General features: G+C 54.8%; 3 protein-coding genes across 6 annotated transcripts in view; 1 reads left to right on the top strand and 2 right to left on the bottom strand.

Annotated features, from left to right (window-relative positions):
* PRKCSH (protein kinase C substrate 80K-H) overlaps window positions 1-15,505 on the top strand; it is a 141,073-nt gene that overhangs the window by 86,705 nt on the left and 38,863 nt on the right. The window lies entirely within an intron of this gene.
* On the bottom strand, window positions 1,791-6,262 carry ELOF1 (elongation factor 1). 4 transcript variants are annotated; one of them, XM_057541723.1, is made up of 5 exons: window positions 6,196-6,262; window positions 3,581-3,714; window positions 3,330-3,400; window positions 2,962-3,067; window positions 1,791-2,024 (listed from the first exon to the last, which is right to left on the bottom strand). In XM_057541723.1, the coding sequence occupies exons 2-4, from the start codon at window positions 3,694-3,696 to the stop codon at window positions 3,003-3,005; spliced, it is 252 nt and encodes an 83-aa protein (XP_057397706.1). In that variant the 5' UTR covers window positions 3,697-3,714; window positions 6,196-6,262; the 3' UTR covers window positions 1,791-2,024; window positions 2,962-3,002. The 4 variants fall into 4 exon arrangements, with proteins under 4 accessions (XP_057397706.1, XP_057397707.1, XP_057397705.1 ...); XM_057541724.1 differs by lacking the exon at window positions 1,791-2,024 and adding an exon at window positions 2,402-2,670; XM_057541722.1 differs by lacking the exon at window positions 1,791-2,024 and having other exon boundaries at window positions 2,402-3,067.
* On the bottom strand, window positions 12,070-14,720 carry ACP5 (acid phosphatase 5, tartrate resistant). The gene is made up of 5 exons (XM_007168911.3): window positions 14,637-14,720; window positions 14,105-14,401; window positions 13,769-13,896; window positions 13,295-13,640; window positions 12,070-12,901 (listed from the first exon to the last, which is right to left on the bottom strand). The coding sequence occupies exons 2-5, from the start codon at window positions 14,399-14,401 to the stop codon at window positions 12,623-12,625; spliced, it is 1,050 nt and encodes a 349-aa protein (XP_007168973.1). The 5' UTR covers window positions 14,637-14,720; the 3' UTR covers window positions 12,070-12,622.

Below are 15,505 nucleotides of genomic sequence, written 5' to 3'. Positions count from 1 at the left end.
GCACAGTGGAGGCACTTTGGCAATGGCCCTTTACCAACCGGCACAGAGCAGTTAAGTAGCTGACTGCAGGGTGCAGCTGGCCCAGGCGCCTGGCCTGCCAGCCCAGGATCCCAGAAGTCTGGACAGGGTCCCAACCTCCCCACATTTCAGAGGGGACCCTGCTCGCCCAGTGATGTGGGCCCCAGCTATCCTGCTCGGAAGCTATCAACTGCCAGGGTTCCAACGGGAGGATGCGGCCGTGCTGGGGGCACGGCGGTCTTCTCCCCTTCCCTCCCCAGGGCAGGGGGCGAGGCTGGAACGTGGGGACCTGCAGAGACAGACATCAGAAGACCCGCTCGCACAGACGCACACGGCCCCTGGGGCCTCGTAAACTGGATTCCAGGCGCTCTTGGCCTGGCTACCCTAAGTCCTGCTACCCAAGGCCCTGCTACCACGGGGCCAGCTCGGGGAAGCTACGCTGAGGAGGATACACGCCTGGCCTAGGGCCCTGCCTTCTTGGGAAAACAGCACCATATTAGCACTTGGTCTGTAAGACTGGGGTGGGCGGGCCCTGGTTGGCAGGAGCCCCCTTTCCCTGGACCCCAGAGGGCATCACCCCCAGTGCCTGTCCACCACTCTGTGTCCACTGGGTCCTGCCTCGGCCAGGGGACCCCACCTGGGGCCTTGGAGGGGGAGGTGGGAGCACCAAGGAGGGGTATGTCAGTGTAGAGAGGGCCCTGGGGACACATGCCAGACCCAGTGGCTGGGCCTGGTGGCCAGGGCTTCTGGCCTGGTCAGCATCTTCTTGGCCGTTCGTATCCCTCGCTGCCCTGGTGGGTCCGAGTCTGTTCGAACCGTGCCAGGAATCATGATAGGTGCATCCATCCTCAGTGTGGCCCTGGGAGGAAGGTTCCATCATCCTTCCCACTGTACCAACGAGGAAGCCAAAGCACAAGTCACTTGCTGCCCAGGCTCACAAGGCCAGGTGGAGATGGACCTGCCCCACACTGCTGGAGTGTCAGGACCTCCACACCATGAGACCATCTGGGGTCTCACCATCAGCCTTGTGAAGGTGTGTTTTTTCCAATACCACCAAGCAATTAACTCAGTTCTGACACTCTCTACCTGGAGAAAGCATCAGCTCCCACGGGATAAGGGTTCTGTCCAAGACTGCCCCTCCCCCACTGAAGCTGCCAATCACAAGTGCAGGTTGTTACCTGTGCTTCTGAGCAACCAGCTGGAGATCGGGGGTTCCCCCCACCCCCTTCTCAGATTTGGTTAATTTACTAGAGTGGCTCACAGAACTCGGAGAAACATTTTACTTATTACATCACTGGTTTATTATAAAAGGATATAACTCGGGAGGAGCCAGATGGAAGAGATGCTATGGGCAAGGTATGGGGAAGGAGGGTGGAGCTTCCGTGCCCTCTCCCGAGTGTCCCAGCACCTCCCAGTGTTCACCAAGGGTGGAAGCTCACCAAATCTTGTCCTCATATCCGCTTCATCTGTAGGTCCCCTCCCCTTCCCGAAGGTTGGTGGGTGTGGCTGACTGAGTTCCTACTCTGCATCCTGCCCCTTCCTGAGACTATCTAGGGCCCCACTCTAAGTCACTTCATTAGCATAATCTCACCTGTGATCAAAAGGGGCTCTTTATGGATGACAAAAAGTACTCCAGTTGCTCAGGAAATTCCAAGGGTTTTAGAAGCTTCCTGCCAGGAGCCAGGGACGAAGCCCAAACATTTCTTCTTACACCCTACACGTGCGTCTGGCTCCACCTCCAGCCTTCCGAGAGACTCCTCGCGACCCTAGGACAAGGGTCCCTTACTCTTCTCCAGTGCTCCCCGCCGCCCCCCAGCCCCCAGGAAGCCAGGAGCTGTTCCCTTAGCCTGGACCCTGGACTCAGGAGGAAGTAAGATGCTGGGCTGTGAAACCAGGCCTCCTGGGTTCAAGGCCCGGCTGTGCAGTCTTCTGGCTGTGGGACCTTTGGCCGGTGACCTCCTGTCTCGGGCCTGTTTCCTCATCTGCGAGCATCTTCCTCAGGGCGGCTGTCGCGACATGGGGGCAAGGCAGGTAAACCTGACATTGGCCTCTGGCACAGTGTGGCCCCTGAGCCTTAGCTCCTTCAGGCTGCCCCCCAGGAAGCCTTCTCTGACCCCCGCAATCCCCACCCTGGGCTCTGCTGGCCCCGGTTTCTGCTGTGACTGTAAACGCCTTGCCAGATGTCTGTGGGTTCATCCCTGTCCCCTGAGCCCAGCACTGCCCTGGTTTCACCTTGAATGCTTGTAGAGTAGATAAAACGCTGGACAGTTTGAAGGACTGACCACTTCCAATGGCCCGCCAGGCCACCTCTGAATGCCTGTCTCCCCCGTTCCCTCGTTGAGCCCCTGGGTCTGACCCAGAGCCCAGGAAACCAGAGAGCTGGGAGTTTTGCGTTGGCTGCTTTATTTAAGGGCTGGTGACTGACAGCTATCCCCAACCCAGCCCCTCCCTCCTCCTACAAAAGTGGCCAAACGTGAAAACAGGCTGCCCTGCCAGGAGGCCTGTGGGCCTGTGGCTTGAATCCCAGGCCACAGGCCTTGGAAGGCAGGGAAGGAGGATGGGCAGTCGGTCCAGTTCAAATGGACAAGTGCTGGTGAGGTGGGGGAAGACGCTGGAGAGTCCCGAGGCAGCCTCTGCTGGGCTTGCCCTCACCTACGATATCAGGACACAGGTCCCTGGAGGGGCCAGGGCCCCAAAGCCAGGGGGCCAGGTGCCAGAGGAGGGAGCAAGTCAAAGGCTTTCGGAGCCAAGGGAGGCAGTTCAGGCCCCTGGGGCCCAGCAACCCTTCAACTCTACCCCATGCCCACGAGGACACCCCCCCCAGGCACACCTGCAGCCACACACACACTCACACCCATGCCCACACCCACTCCACACACACACACAGGGCTGCAGAGGCCCTGGACCCACACCCTGGACCCTGGAATGTCTCTGGATTGGTACCCAGCGGGTGAGGCTGCCAAGGGAGTGGGTCCTCTGCGTTGCTACTGATTGGCTGCCTCGCAGGCATCTATCCAATCGCTGTACACGTCCACTGGTTCCGACAGATCTGAGCCGCTGAGGTCAAGGGCAACTGGTAGCATTGGACCCCTTTCCTATACACACTTCTGTTGCTCACGCTACTGTTAGCCAGACCCCTGCCCTGAAGCCTGTCACCCCATGTAAGTCAGCACGTGGCACTGGTTCCTCTCGGTGGCCACACCACCAGGGCACGCAGCAGGGCTGGGTGCCCTTGAGCAGCCCACTCTGGGCAGAGCAGCCCTGACGCCCCGCCCTCATCCCCTGGGAAAAGCCCGGGTTCCCAAGGATACAAGTGATGGGCGTCTGGAATTCTTCCAGGCACACGGTACAAGAGATGACTCCGGTGTTGCGGGCCCGGTCCCTGGAACGGGAGGAGATGAAGGGACTTAGTGAACGAAGGGACCTGTGTCTGTGGGTGACGATCCCCCTAACCAGGAAGGCTGGGGACAGAATGGAGGACAGTGGGGGTGGGGGGAAGCCACCTCCCGACTGAGGAAGGAGAGGGCAGGACCCGTGAGGCAGGATCCCGGGCCCCGCTCACATTTTCACGTCACAAGACTTCTCGTGGTTGCAGAAGGGGCAGGTGAACTGGGTCTCTAGGGTGCCTGTCATCTTCTTCTTGGGGGGTGGCTTCCGTTTTGATTTTCTGCGCCCCATGTCTGCAGGAGGGCAAACCTGTGGGAGGATGGGGGCAGAAGTCAGCGACTCGTGGGACCCACGCGTCCCTCCGGCTCAATGCTCTAGGAAGCGGTCAAGTGGTCCTCCCCCCAACCCTGCCCCACCCTGATTCTGGCATCATTCTTCCATGGCAGAGGAGGTCAGCAGCCTGCCAGATAAGGACCAGAGTTTCATTTACACTTAAGACCACTCTCTATGCAACATCCTTGTTCTTAACTAAGGGTGCTTCCAATTCACTGAGTAAACAGAGGCAGTCAGACAACATCCACAATCCACAAGTCCCCAGGACCACCCCCTCGACCTTCTCTCCTTTGCTATGGAAGAACGTCCACGCTCCCCACAAAAACAATTTGTTACCTTGTGCCTTGGATCCCAACATCACATTTTCTCTCTCTACTGGATCATTAACAAACACACTTGTTATGACCTCTCCCATCATTAAAAATCACCTCTTTGTTCTCTGTGAGCTTTCCTAGTACAGCTGTCTGCGTTCCCTCCTACCCTCTCTCCCCAGCCCCTTCCATGCTGTCCACCCCAAGGGGCAGTCCTCACTCCTCAGGGTACTGGACACACCGGTTCCTCCGGCCACCGTTCTCACAGGGCTCTCCCACCCTCCTCAGTGGCAGCTTCCTGCAGTCTCTGCTGCTGCTGCAAACCCATCCTTACCCTGTCAATTCGCTAATGATGGTGAGTCCATAAGCTCAGTCTTTGGACCCCTCCCCTCTCCATCGCCATTCATTTCCATGGAGATCTCACCCAGCGTCAGGGCTTCAAATGCCCCCTCTACACCGATGTCTTCTCTGAACTGCAGGCTCCCTGGCCACCTGCCTCAGCCACACTCCTACCCGGTGCTACCAAACGTTTAAACAGAACCTGTCCACAACCGAGCTCCGAACACCTCAATGTGTTGTCCCACAGGCAGCAAAGTCCATCTTTCCAAAAACCTTAGACTCAGCCTCAGTTCCTTTCGCCCTCTCTCACATCCCTTGTCCCATCCTGATCCTACTGTTCTGCCTTTAAAAGACATCCAGCATCTGGCCACTTCTCACCACTCCCAGGGCCAGCTCCGTGGTCTGAGTCTTGAGTCCCAGTCATCTCTGGCCTGTATTATCACCACAGCATCCTCACTGGTCTCCCTGCATCTCTAACTCTGCCCAGCACCCTCCAAATGTGAATTCCTCGAGGGCAGGGATTTCTGTCTTTCCTTTGTATCCCCAGCGCCTAGAACAGCTCGTGGCACAGAGCTGGCTCTCAACAAAGATTTACCGAATGAATGAATGACCAATGCCAGGTCTACAGTAAACCACAGCACTGCTGCAATCAAGGCAGGCAAGGTATCTGCTCTTGTGCAACTGATATTGTAGCGGAGGAAGACAGACCCTTCAGCTAACTAATAAGGGAGATAATTTCCAATATTGGTAAGTGCTATGAGGTTAATGAAACAGGGCTAAGTGAACACTTCTGGGACGGGGCTACTTAAGGGTGGAGCTGGAAGAACCCTTGGGTAAGAGTCATTTAAGCTGAGGCCTGAATAAGAGAAGGCGACCATGCATGGTAGCCCAGGCAGAGGGAATAACAACCGCAAAGGCTCCAAGGCAGAAGAAGCTTTTCTTGAGAAAGAGAAAGAAGACTGGTACAGCTGAAACCCAGCGAGCAATGGGGAGATGGGTGTGAGATGCAACAGAAGAGAAGCAGCCAGACCCTACAAGACCCAGTAGGCTTTAGTAAGGCGTAGCCAGTTCTGCAGCCCAGGCTCTCACCTTCGGGCGTACAGCGGTAGTGTTCTGTTGAATTTTTTTCCCCAAAGCCTGGCCCTGGTTACCACCTGCACCAGAATCACCTGGGGGTGCTCAAAAAAATGCAGATTTCTGAACCTAACCCCAGATCTCCCCGCACTAGAATGTCAGTTCTGCGGGTTCAGGTGGGAGCATGATTTGCCCACTGCTGAATCCCCAGCACCCACAGTACCTGGTATGCATTAAGAGCTCAATAACTGTTGAATATAAACAAGTCTCCTGAATCAGAAGCTACAGGTGGACCCCAGAATCTCATTTTCCCCGGTGACTACAGCACCCGCCAACCACACTCCAGAAAAGGGAGTCTGGGCTGCACATGAAACTCCAGGGGCCTCGGACTGTACTTCTGTGGCGATCTAAGTTCAAAGCGCGCCAAGGTGGGGGCTGGAAAAGGGCTCAGCCACCGACCCTGCCGGGACTCAAGAGGAGGCGGGTGGGCCGTCCTTCCAGGCTCACCGAGGCTTCAGCGTCGCCTCCCGCTGGCCGCCGGTAGAAGCCAGGCCTCCGAGCAGCAGGCTGGGACCCGCTGGGACCCGGGGGAGTCAAGTCCCCCGATGGGCCGCCCCCCAAGCCCTGGGCCCTCGGTGCCTCCTCCAGGACCCCGTCAGCGCCCCGGAGTCGCAGAGCGCCCAGTCCCACCCGGTCCCATAGCCCGCCCGCGCGAACCTTCACCTGCACTCACCGACGCTCTTTGCGACTGCCTCGTTCACCCGGGAGACAGTGACTTCCGGCTCCCGGCGGAAGCGGAAATCCCTCCCCTCCCCTTCAGTCTCACCCACCCGAGGCCGGGACCTCCCAGCGAGTAAGCCCCGCCTCCTCCAGCGTCTTTGTGCGCACGCACAGAAAGTAAGTTTTCTCTGTACTCTCATTCCGGGCCCGGAGGCGGGATCGCAGTGCGCGTGCGCGAGGGCTGGACCGCATTTCACAGTTGGTGTGCAAGTGGCCTCTACTTGTAGTGAGCTTCCGCGGTGGCAGTTCCCGCGTTTCAGGAGCGGTGGACCGGGCCATAGCAGCACTGGAAAGGCAGCCTCTCCTTTGGCTGCAGCATCTTCACGTGCCTTCTCTCCCACTTCAAGCCCCAGCTCCTCGCAGCTCACCTGGGTCTCCCCGATGTCGGGCACATTCAAATATCTCAGTGCTAAGAAACGGCAGATACCAGTATGGCTGAATCAGAGTTAACGGGGGAAGCTTGTAAGAAGCTCTTCTCAAACTTTAACAAGAACCTGTGGATCTTACTATAATTCAGGTTCTGGTTCATTAGGTCAGGAGTGGGGCCTGGAAGTCTGACTTTCTAACTAGCTCCCCAGTGCCATACGTGCTGTTGGTCTGCGGGACCACACTTTGAGTGCCGAAGTTATAATACATGAGATTGGACAGGCAGGTAGGGGCTGGGGGAGGGGAAAACAAAGCTCCACAATTCCCACGATGTAGTGAAGAGGCTGGACAGAAATTTAAAGGATCAGTTGCTACACTGTTCAGCGCAGCAGAGGGGAGTGTGTGGATCTCAGAGCATGTGATGGAGGAGGGGGCTGCCAAACTAGTACGAGAGGTTAGCGAAGGCTTCCCTGGGAGGCCGATGCTCAGGATGGAATCCAAAGCCTGAGTGGAAGTCACACAGACAGAAGTAGCACCTATAGAACTTAAGAGGGAGTGAAGGAGAGAGGAGTGTCAAGGGTGGAGACCCTGGGCACTGCCTCTTACTCAGATGAGGAAGGCTCAAGAGAGATGATTTGGAGGAGCGGTCAAGGGTTGTGTTTGGCTGTGATTAATCTGAGACAAGCAAGAGGGGCTCTGGAAGGGGCCTTTGGAAGGGAAGCCAGGAGCTCAGGAGAAGGATCTGGATGTGATTTTGAGAGTCAGTTGCATATGGAGGTTATTTAAAGTCTTGGGGCCAGAGGAGGTCACATGGTTTCAGGGGTAAGGGGTAAAGTATAGCAGAAGAAGAGGGCTAAGAAGGACACCAGGGCTCCCCAGCCTTAGAGGTTAGGAGGAGGAGGAGCCAGCAAGAGACTGGGCAGAACAGTGAGGTAGGAGGAGAAAGACGTGGGTTGCCCTCTCCCAGAAGCCTCCAGAGGCAGGTATTTCAAGACGAGGAGAGTGATCAGCTGTGTCACATGTGGCTGCGAGGTTGAGTAAGATGAGGAAAGAGAATTGGCTGTTGACTTAGGCAAGTGTTTGGTCCCTGGCAATCTTGATAAGAGCTCTTTCATTGGAGTGTTTAGGAAAGTAACTTGTCAAGAGAGCTATCGATGTATTTCCAATAGACCTATCTCCAAGAAGTCCTCTAGAGGGCAGTGTTACTCTCGGAACTGCCAAGCTTAACCCTTGGCAGTGCCTCTCTGGAGGACCCCTTCTCCGTGCTTGTACAAACCTGGATACACACAGGATGGGATCATACCATACATGTTACTTGCACCTTGCTATTTCCACTTAATGGTCAATACACATACAGATAATTATTGTGTGACTCTGCCGTAGTATATATGGACAATCCTATATTCACTCATGATTGCCAGGTTCATAGGTTTTTTGTGTCTTTTCTTTCCCTTTTCCTTTCTTCTCTCTCTCTCCCTTTCCTTCCTTCCTTCCTTCCTTCCTTTCTCTCCTCTCTTTCTTTCTCTGTCTCTCCTTCCCTCCCTCCCTTCCTTCCTCCCTCCCTTCCTTCACATCTTTATTGAGATATAACTGACAGACAATAAACTGCACGTTTTGACATATACATACAACTGTGAAACCATCACCACAATCATGATAGTGATGTTTCCATCCCCCCAAGAAGTTTCCTTATGTCTCTTTGTAGTCAATCCCTACCCCACCCCCAGCCCTTGACACCAACTAATCTGTTTTCAGTTCCTATAGCTTTGTGTTTTTGAGGAAGTCACATAAACAGAATCATACAAAACGTAGCCTTTTGAATTTGGCTTCTTCTACTCAGCTCAGTACGTTTGCGATGTGTCCTTTTTTTTTTTTTTTTGCCACACTGCTTGTGGGATCTTAGTTCCCCATCAGGGATTGAACCCATGTCCTCGGAAAGCGTGGAGTCCTAACCACTGGACCGCCAAGGAATTCCCTATGTCCATGTTGTGTTTATCAGTAGTTGTTCCTTTTTATCATTGAGTTGTATTCCGTTGTATGGATGGACACAGTTTGTTTATCCTTTCACCTACTGATGGACATTTGGGTTGTTTCCATTTTGGGACAATTATGAATAAAGCTACTATGTACTGTCTCATTCAGATCTTTGTGTGGATGTTCGTTTTCTACTGTATTTTTTTAAATTTAATTTTTATTTTATTTTGGAGGGTAGTTGATTTACTCTACTGTATTTTATTTCTACACTAAAACATGTGATTCCTCTGGAATTCATTTTTGTATACGGTCTGAAGTAGGGTTCAGGTTGTGTTTTGTTCTGGGCTAACCGACAAGGCAGATAACATCTCTCCTGGGAAGTTGTAATGCCACCTTAACCTACATCACGCTCTCATGTGTTCTTGAATTTGTTTCTGGATTCCCTCTGGATGTTTTCCCGGAGCCAGGGTCATGCTGTTTTGATGACAGTGCGTTTTGCTGTTTGGCAAGGCAGCTTTCTCACCTTGCTATTCATGAGTCTTGGCCGTGGAGGCTGTTGAGGGGGTGGATGTGGCCTGACTCTCCAATGACAACCTCCTGGCTGAGTGAGGGTGCCGGTGTCAGGCCCAGCACCTGGTGTGAGGAGGGGAGTGGGGAGATGATAATATCCATGATGGTTGAATCAGATGCAGTTGCTCGGGAAAAGCGGGAAGAGATGAGACTCTGTGACTGGTCTTCAGGAATTCTGCCATCTTATTTCCTGTAATTTACAAGGCATCTTTTTTTAAAAAAACATCTTTATTGGAGTGTAATTGCTTTACAGTGTTGTGTTAGTTTCTGCTTTATAACAAAGTGAATCAGCTATATGCATACGTATATCCCCATATCCCCTCCCTCTTGCGACTGCCTCCCACCCTCCCTATCCCACCCCTCTAGGTGGTCACAAAGCACTGAGCTGATTTCCCTGTGCTATGCGGCTGCTTCCCACTAGCTAGCTATTTTACACTTGGTAGTGTATATATGTCAATGCTACTCTCTCACTTCGTCCCAGCTTACCCTTCCCCCTCCCCATGTCCTCAAGTCCATTCTCTACGTTCTCTTTCTGACTTACTTCACTCTGTATGACAGACTCTAGGTCCATCCACCTCACTACAATTAACTCAATTTCATTTCTTTTTATGGCTGAGTAATATTCCATTGTATATATGTGCCACATCTTCTTTATCCATTCATCTGTCAGTGGACACTTAGGCTGCTTCCTACAAGGCATCTTTCTAACCATGGCCGTGTGCTGGCTGACATTGTCCCCTGAGCTGGAAGGAAGCCCTCTATGAGGGCATGTGTCTACCCTGCCTTATTCCTTTGGGTGCTCCTTGAGTTGGCACAGGACTTGGTCCTTGGTGCTTGGTAGACGTGCTTGGCCATTGTGGAGGAGGGGGGGGCCAATCCCCCTCCCTGCCACTAGTTCCCTGTGTCAGCTTGGATGTGTCACTTCTCCTTTCCACCCTCTGGGCCCTGTGAACTGGGATGTTGGGCTAATTCCACACTCTGGACCCTGCAAACAGGGACACTGGGCTGACTTCTGATTCAGACCCCTGCCTGCCTGGAGCCTCTGAGTCAGTGGGAAGAGGCAGGGTGGCCGTGAGCTGCCTTGACTGTTGTGGTTAAGATTGAGGGTCTGACGCTTCCTGGATAAGACCTTGGGCACCTGACTTAATCTGTCGAGTTTCTGTCCTCTGAGAAGCCAGGATGACACTGGCCCTTTCCTCCGGGGTCAGGATTAGAAGGGATGGCGGGTGTTTTTGGCATAGAGCTTGGTGGGTGGTAATGTCAGCTGGAAGGAACTCAGGGCTGGCATTCTGGTAAGACAGCTTTGCTTAATTTTAATAGTAACACATGTTACCTTGTAACAAATTCAGCAGTGTTGACTGCTACAAAGTAGCAAACAGAAGGTGCCACTTCCATCAAGTCCCTTTCCCCAGAGAGGTGAGGCGAGGGATGCTCGTGACACACCTTCAGGCTTTGCAGGTATTCTTTTATTGACTATTTGGCAGTGACCAAAGGATGCTTGATTCAGGAGACAGCTGCACCCCCATTGTCCAGAACTCAGTAACCTCACTTATTTTACCCAGGGTGCTATTTCATTCTATTTAGGTGGGCAGGCAGCTAGACCCAAACAATTGGGTCCCTGGCCCCGTAGCAGCTGAAGTGGCCATTGAGGGCAGGCCAAGAGAGCAGTTCCTGTGACTGGCTGGCTCAGGCTGTTTGTGGTGGGTGTTAGTCAACTCAAGCCCCGAGGGGAACTGGGTTTCTCTGCAGCTTTCAGTTCAGGGTGAGTATGCTGCTTTCTGCGTTCCTCGGCAGCAACAGGCCCTGAAATAATTCTGCTTCTGGAAGTTTTCCTCCGTACGTACTTGCACAGATGTGCAAAAGCATGGGTCCAGGCGTGTCCACTGCAACTATGTTGGTAAGAGGGAATGATTGGAAAAGATTTCCGCAGGCCCCAGCAAAGAGCTGGTGACATAAGGCAGAAACTCCATGGCTGTCAAAAAGCAGGGCAATCCTGCTCTTGGGAATGTATCTGGTTTATCCTACAAGCATATCTGCATATGTAGGAAATGAATGTGTGGGTCATTTATGGCAGCGTTGCTTGGGGATAGCAAAATTATTGGAAGCAATCCAGGCGACCCTCAGTAGATGGCTGTTTAGATAGACAGTTGGGGACTGGCACACAGTGGGGCCTCTGTAGCTGCAGAAAGAAGCTCCCCCAGAGGGCTGATGGGCAGATCTCCAGGTACAACAGGCAGAAACAGCAAATTGCAGAAGAGAACCTTTGGGGGTGCAGGAAATGCTTGTATCTTGATTGTGGTGGTGGGTTTGTGGGTGTGTGCCTTTGTCAAAACTTACTGAACAGCAGACTTTCAAAAAGTGTCCATTAGACCACAATGAAGTTGGTTTGAAAAAGAAAACAAAACCAATACCAAAACAGCAAGGTGCAGATCAGTGGGAAAGGGGAGGAAAAAACCGTTCAGATTTGCTTTCATTTGCGCACAGAAATCCTGCAAGGAAGCCCAAGGCATTTACAAAAAGCTATTTCCTTTCCGGAAAGGTGGAGGGACAGATGGGAAGGGGGTGAGATATTTTACCTTTCTACAGTTTAGATTTTCGAACCATATGAATAGCACCGATGCCACAGTGAAATGTACAAAAATGAATATTCTGATATGATCAGTTCACTTGTGGTTAAATAGAACCCCCCCCACCCCAGAAGAAAAAAAAGAACCTCCCTGTCAGTCCAGTGGTTGAGACTCCGTGCTTCCACTGTGAGGGGCATGGGTTCGATCCCTGGGCACTAAGATCCCGCCAAAAAAAAAAAAAAAAGGAAAAAAGAAAAAACACATGCAGAACGGCGTATACATTGTGATGCTTTGTGTGAAAAAAGGAGGATGCTTTTATTATGGAAGGAAAGAACATGATGATGGCTGTTCTTAGGGAGGTGAGCATGGGGGAGGAAGGCTTTCTTCACGATGGACCCTTCTTTCTGTTTGGTCTTTACTTAAAATCGCATCCATGTATGAGGCCAGTTGGTTATGGATGAGGCTTAGAGATGGAGATGCAGAACAGCAAGTGGGGGAGCCCCGACCCTTTCAAACCCAGGTGATGCATCTCGCCAGTGAGGTGAGGAAAGGGATGCTCGTGATACACGTTCAGCCTTTGCAACTATTTTTTTTATTGACTATTTGGCAGTGACAGAAGGATGTCTGATCCAGGGGAGGGCTTTCCCTCCCTGTCCCCCAATGCCCGGAACTCAGGCTGGGCGAGCCCGGCCAAGGGGCCTGGCACTCTGGCCGGAACACGTGTCCATGCTTCTTTCATGTATGTGGGCATCCTTGTCACAAAGGCCATGTGGCACCACAGTTTCTCATCTGTCCTTCTCCTTCCTGCTCTGCCGTAGCACCACCGGCCCTTGAGAAAGCCTGCCCATGGGCAGGGGGTCCCAGCAGGGCCCACTCACCCACCAGCAGGGAGGCGCCCCTAACTCAGGCCCCAGCGTGGAGCCCCCGTCGGTGCTGGTGCTCAGACCTGGCTTGCCTTGGCAACTTGGTCTTGAAGAGGGACTTGCCCGAGGCCTCGATGTAAGTGACGCTCATCTCTTTGGGGCTGATCTCAACGTAGGCGAAGCCACCCAGTGAGTTCTCGGCCCCGTAGTGGAAGCGCAGGTAGCCGTTGGGGACCTTGCGCAGGTGCTTCTTCGAGGGGTCCATGAAGTTCCCGGCCCCGCTCAGCACGAAGCCCACGCCATTCTCATCCTGAAGGTACTGTGGACAGAGGAAGCAGGGTCACTGGAGCCCCCAGCCCCTCAGTGAGGTTGACCACGGGCTTGGTGTCTACCTGTCTTGAGTCCAGGGTCAGGCCTGTGATGGACCACAGAGTCACCTTGAGCAGGGGACATACCCCACCCCCTCTTGTCCTGGGCCTCAGTTTTCCCACCTGTGAGAGTGTATTGATCTGAGCAACCAATAGTCAACTGGGACCTGTGAGACGGCTTTTAGGGAACTTTGGGCTGTTTCCTGGTGAGCGAGCATAGAGTTTGAGAGAGAGTGACATTCAGGGGGCTCCCAAACAGGAGGAGGACCCCAATATGCCATGTGGCACAGTGGCTGGGCTGGGGATCCCTTACCAGGCTCTCGCCCCACCCTCAGTTCCCTCACCTGCAAGTTGTGATCGTGGCCACACAGGTAGGCGGTGACCTTGTGCGTGGTCAGCAGCGGTAGCAGTTGCTTGACCAGGCAGTGGGTGGGCCCGTGCTCGGCGATGGACCACACGGGGTAGTGGCCGGCCACCAGCACGTAGTCCTCCTTGGCCGCCGCCAGCTGCTTCTTGATCCAGGCCAGCTGCGTGCGGGCCATCGCCGGGTTGCGGGGCCTCTCGGGCTGCTGGCTGGCAAAGTCGTCTGAGTTGCCACACAGTGTCACTGTGTCCAGCATGAAGATGGCCACGGACACGTTGGACCGTGGGATCTTGAAGCGCAGGCGGTAGTAAGGGCTGGGGAAGTTCCTGTGGATGGGATGGAGGTGGTGGGCGCCCGTCTTGGGCAGAGAAGCCCCAGGCTCAGCTCTGGCTGATGGATCTCTTTGCCCACCTGAGCGAGGCTGGCGGAGGGATAGAAGGAGGGGCAGACTCACCAGCGCTTGGAGATCCTGGAGTAGGCTATCTGTGCCGAGACGTTCCCCAGATGGTCGTGGTTGCCAGCCAGCACGTACCAGGGCACGTTGCGGAGTGAGGAGGCAGAGAACACGTCCTCAAAGGTCTCCTGCAGCAGACAGAGAAGGGAGCCCCGCCCCCCCAGGTTCAAGCAGCCATCGGATGCTCCCACCAAGTCAGGCGCTATGTACAAGGGAGATAATGAGTGTGCTAGGTGTCTACAAGTGTCAGCTTCCCTCTGCCCTCTCCAGAGTCAAAAGATCGAGTGGCTTCTCCACGCGTCCCCCCGCCTCCACACCTACTCCAGTGGCGCACACCTGGAACCTCTTGTCGTTGGCATCTTGCACGCCAGTGAAGTAGAAATTGTCCCCCAGGGACAGGATGAAGTCTGCGCCCAGGATCTGCACGGTCCTGGCAATCTCCTTGGCATTGGCCATTTCCCGGGCTGTGTAGAACGGGGCATTGGGGACCCCTCCCCAGTCACCCACGGCAACAAAGCGCAGGACAGGGGCGGGGGCGGTGCGGGTGTTGGTACTGATGCCGGCAGCCCGGGGGAGCACCAGGGGGAGCACCAGCGAGGCTTGCAGGACGAGCAGCACCGTCCACGTGTCCATCTGGGAGGGGAGAGACAAGCGTCTGGGGCATGGGCCGCATGCCCCCCCCCCCCGACCCCGCCCTGAGATCCCCACTTGCCCTGTTCTGAGAAAGGAGGAGACGGCCCCCTGCAGGGATGGCCTGGCTCCCTAGTTCCCGGGACTTGAGTGCAAGAGCTGGCTGGGAGGGTCGAGGGGCGAGCAGGGTCCAGCCAGTGGGGCGGGGAAGGGTAGGGATGCGGGGCCCAGCACTCACCCTGGGGGAGGCACAAGCCAGTCGGCTGGGGGCTCAGAGAGGCAGGTGAGCTCCAGAGCAGAACTGGCCGTCACTGAGCCTTTATTCCCTGGGGGCGGAAATGGATCATTAGAGAGGATGATGCAGTTTCTCCGCCAACTGTTCCAGAAGCCCTCCCCTTGGGTCATGTGAGCCTTGGAGTTAGTTCCCCGGAGGCCCGACACGGGATTCGAGGCGGAGTTGGGGTGGGGGGGTCTGGCCTATGAGTGCAGCCGCGCCTGCCCCACAGGCTCTGCGTCTGCCCACGGGAGCGCGTTTGTGTCGTGGGCCTCGTGTGTGCTGTGTGCGCAGCTCTATCTGTGCGCCCCAGCCAGGCACCTCCCGTGTGTGTGTCCGTGTCCTCCGCGGACGTGTTTGTCTGCCAGTGCCTGGGTGTGTCTGAGCTGTTTTCTGCGTGTAGCCAAGCGTGCCTGCCTCGGTCACATGTCTGCTGTGTGCCTGGGAGTCCCATGTCCCCGTGGCTGTGGACACTGAGCTGGCAAGGCCTGTGTGGCAAGCCTGTGACGCGCGCCTGCGTCCTCAAGTGGAACTGTGTGTGTGGGACGAGGACTTGTGTGTCCCTGTCTTGTGCCCGAGCGGAGTTGTGTGTCTATGTGTTGTGTCTCTCAGCTGAGTTGTAGGTCCGGTGTGTGAGGTGTGTTTGACAACATCTGCGCTCGAGTCCCAGGGTCACCCCCCCTCCCCCAAACAGCAGGGGCTCCCTTTTCCAGGAAGTCCTGCCCACACCTTCCTCTCTGCCCCACCCCCCATTCCTGCAGGAGGAACCCAGGCAGAAGGCAGCTGGTGACAAGCCGTGTGACTACAGACTTTTGACCCTCACACCCTCAGAC

This window comes from Balaenoptera acutorostrata, chromosome 2 (assembly GCF_949987535.1).
Source record: "Balaenoptera acutorostrata chromosome 2, mBalAcu1.1, whole genome shotgun sequence".
NCBI classification, from domain to species: domain Eukaryota; kingdom Metazoa; phylum Chordata; class Mammalia; order Artiodactyla; family Balaenopteridae; genus Balaenoptera; species Balaenoptera acutorostrata.
The sequence above is the reverse complement of the archived record's forward strand: the minus strand, read 5'-3'. Positions and strand labels throughout refer to the sequence as shown.

Excerpts from the sequence above, each read along its gene's own strand:
- ELOF1 (XM_057541723.1), bottom strand. The coding sequence starts at position 3,696 with ATGGGGCGCAGAAAATCAAAACGGAAGCCACCCCCCAAGAAGAAGATG. Across the intron at positions 3,401-3,580 it reads AAGTCTTGTGACGTGAAAAT|GGACCGGGCCCGCAACACCG; the intron begins GTGAGCGGGGCC and ends CTCCCGTTCCAG. Across the intron at positions 3,068-3,329 it reads ATTCCAGACGCCCATCACTT|ATCTGTCGGAACCAGTGGAC; the intron begins GTATCCTTGGGA and ends TCAGCGGCTCAG.
- ACP5 (XM_007168911.3), bottom strand. The coding sequence starts at position 14,401 with ATGGACACGTGGACGGTGCTGCTCGTCCTGCAAGCCTCGCTGGTGCTC. Across the intron at positions 13,641-13,768 it reads TCCAGGATCTCCAAGCGCTG|GAACTTCCCCAGCCCTTACT; the intron begins GTGAGTCTGCCC and ends TCCCATCCACAG. Across the intron at positions 12,902-13,294 it reads GCCACGATCACAACTTGCAG|TACCTTCAGGATGAGAATGG; the intron begins GTGAGGGAACTG and ends CTCTGTCCACAG.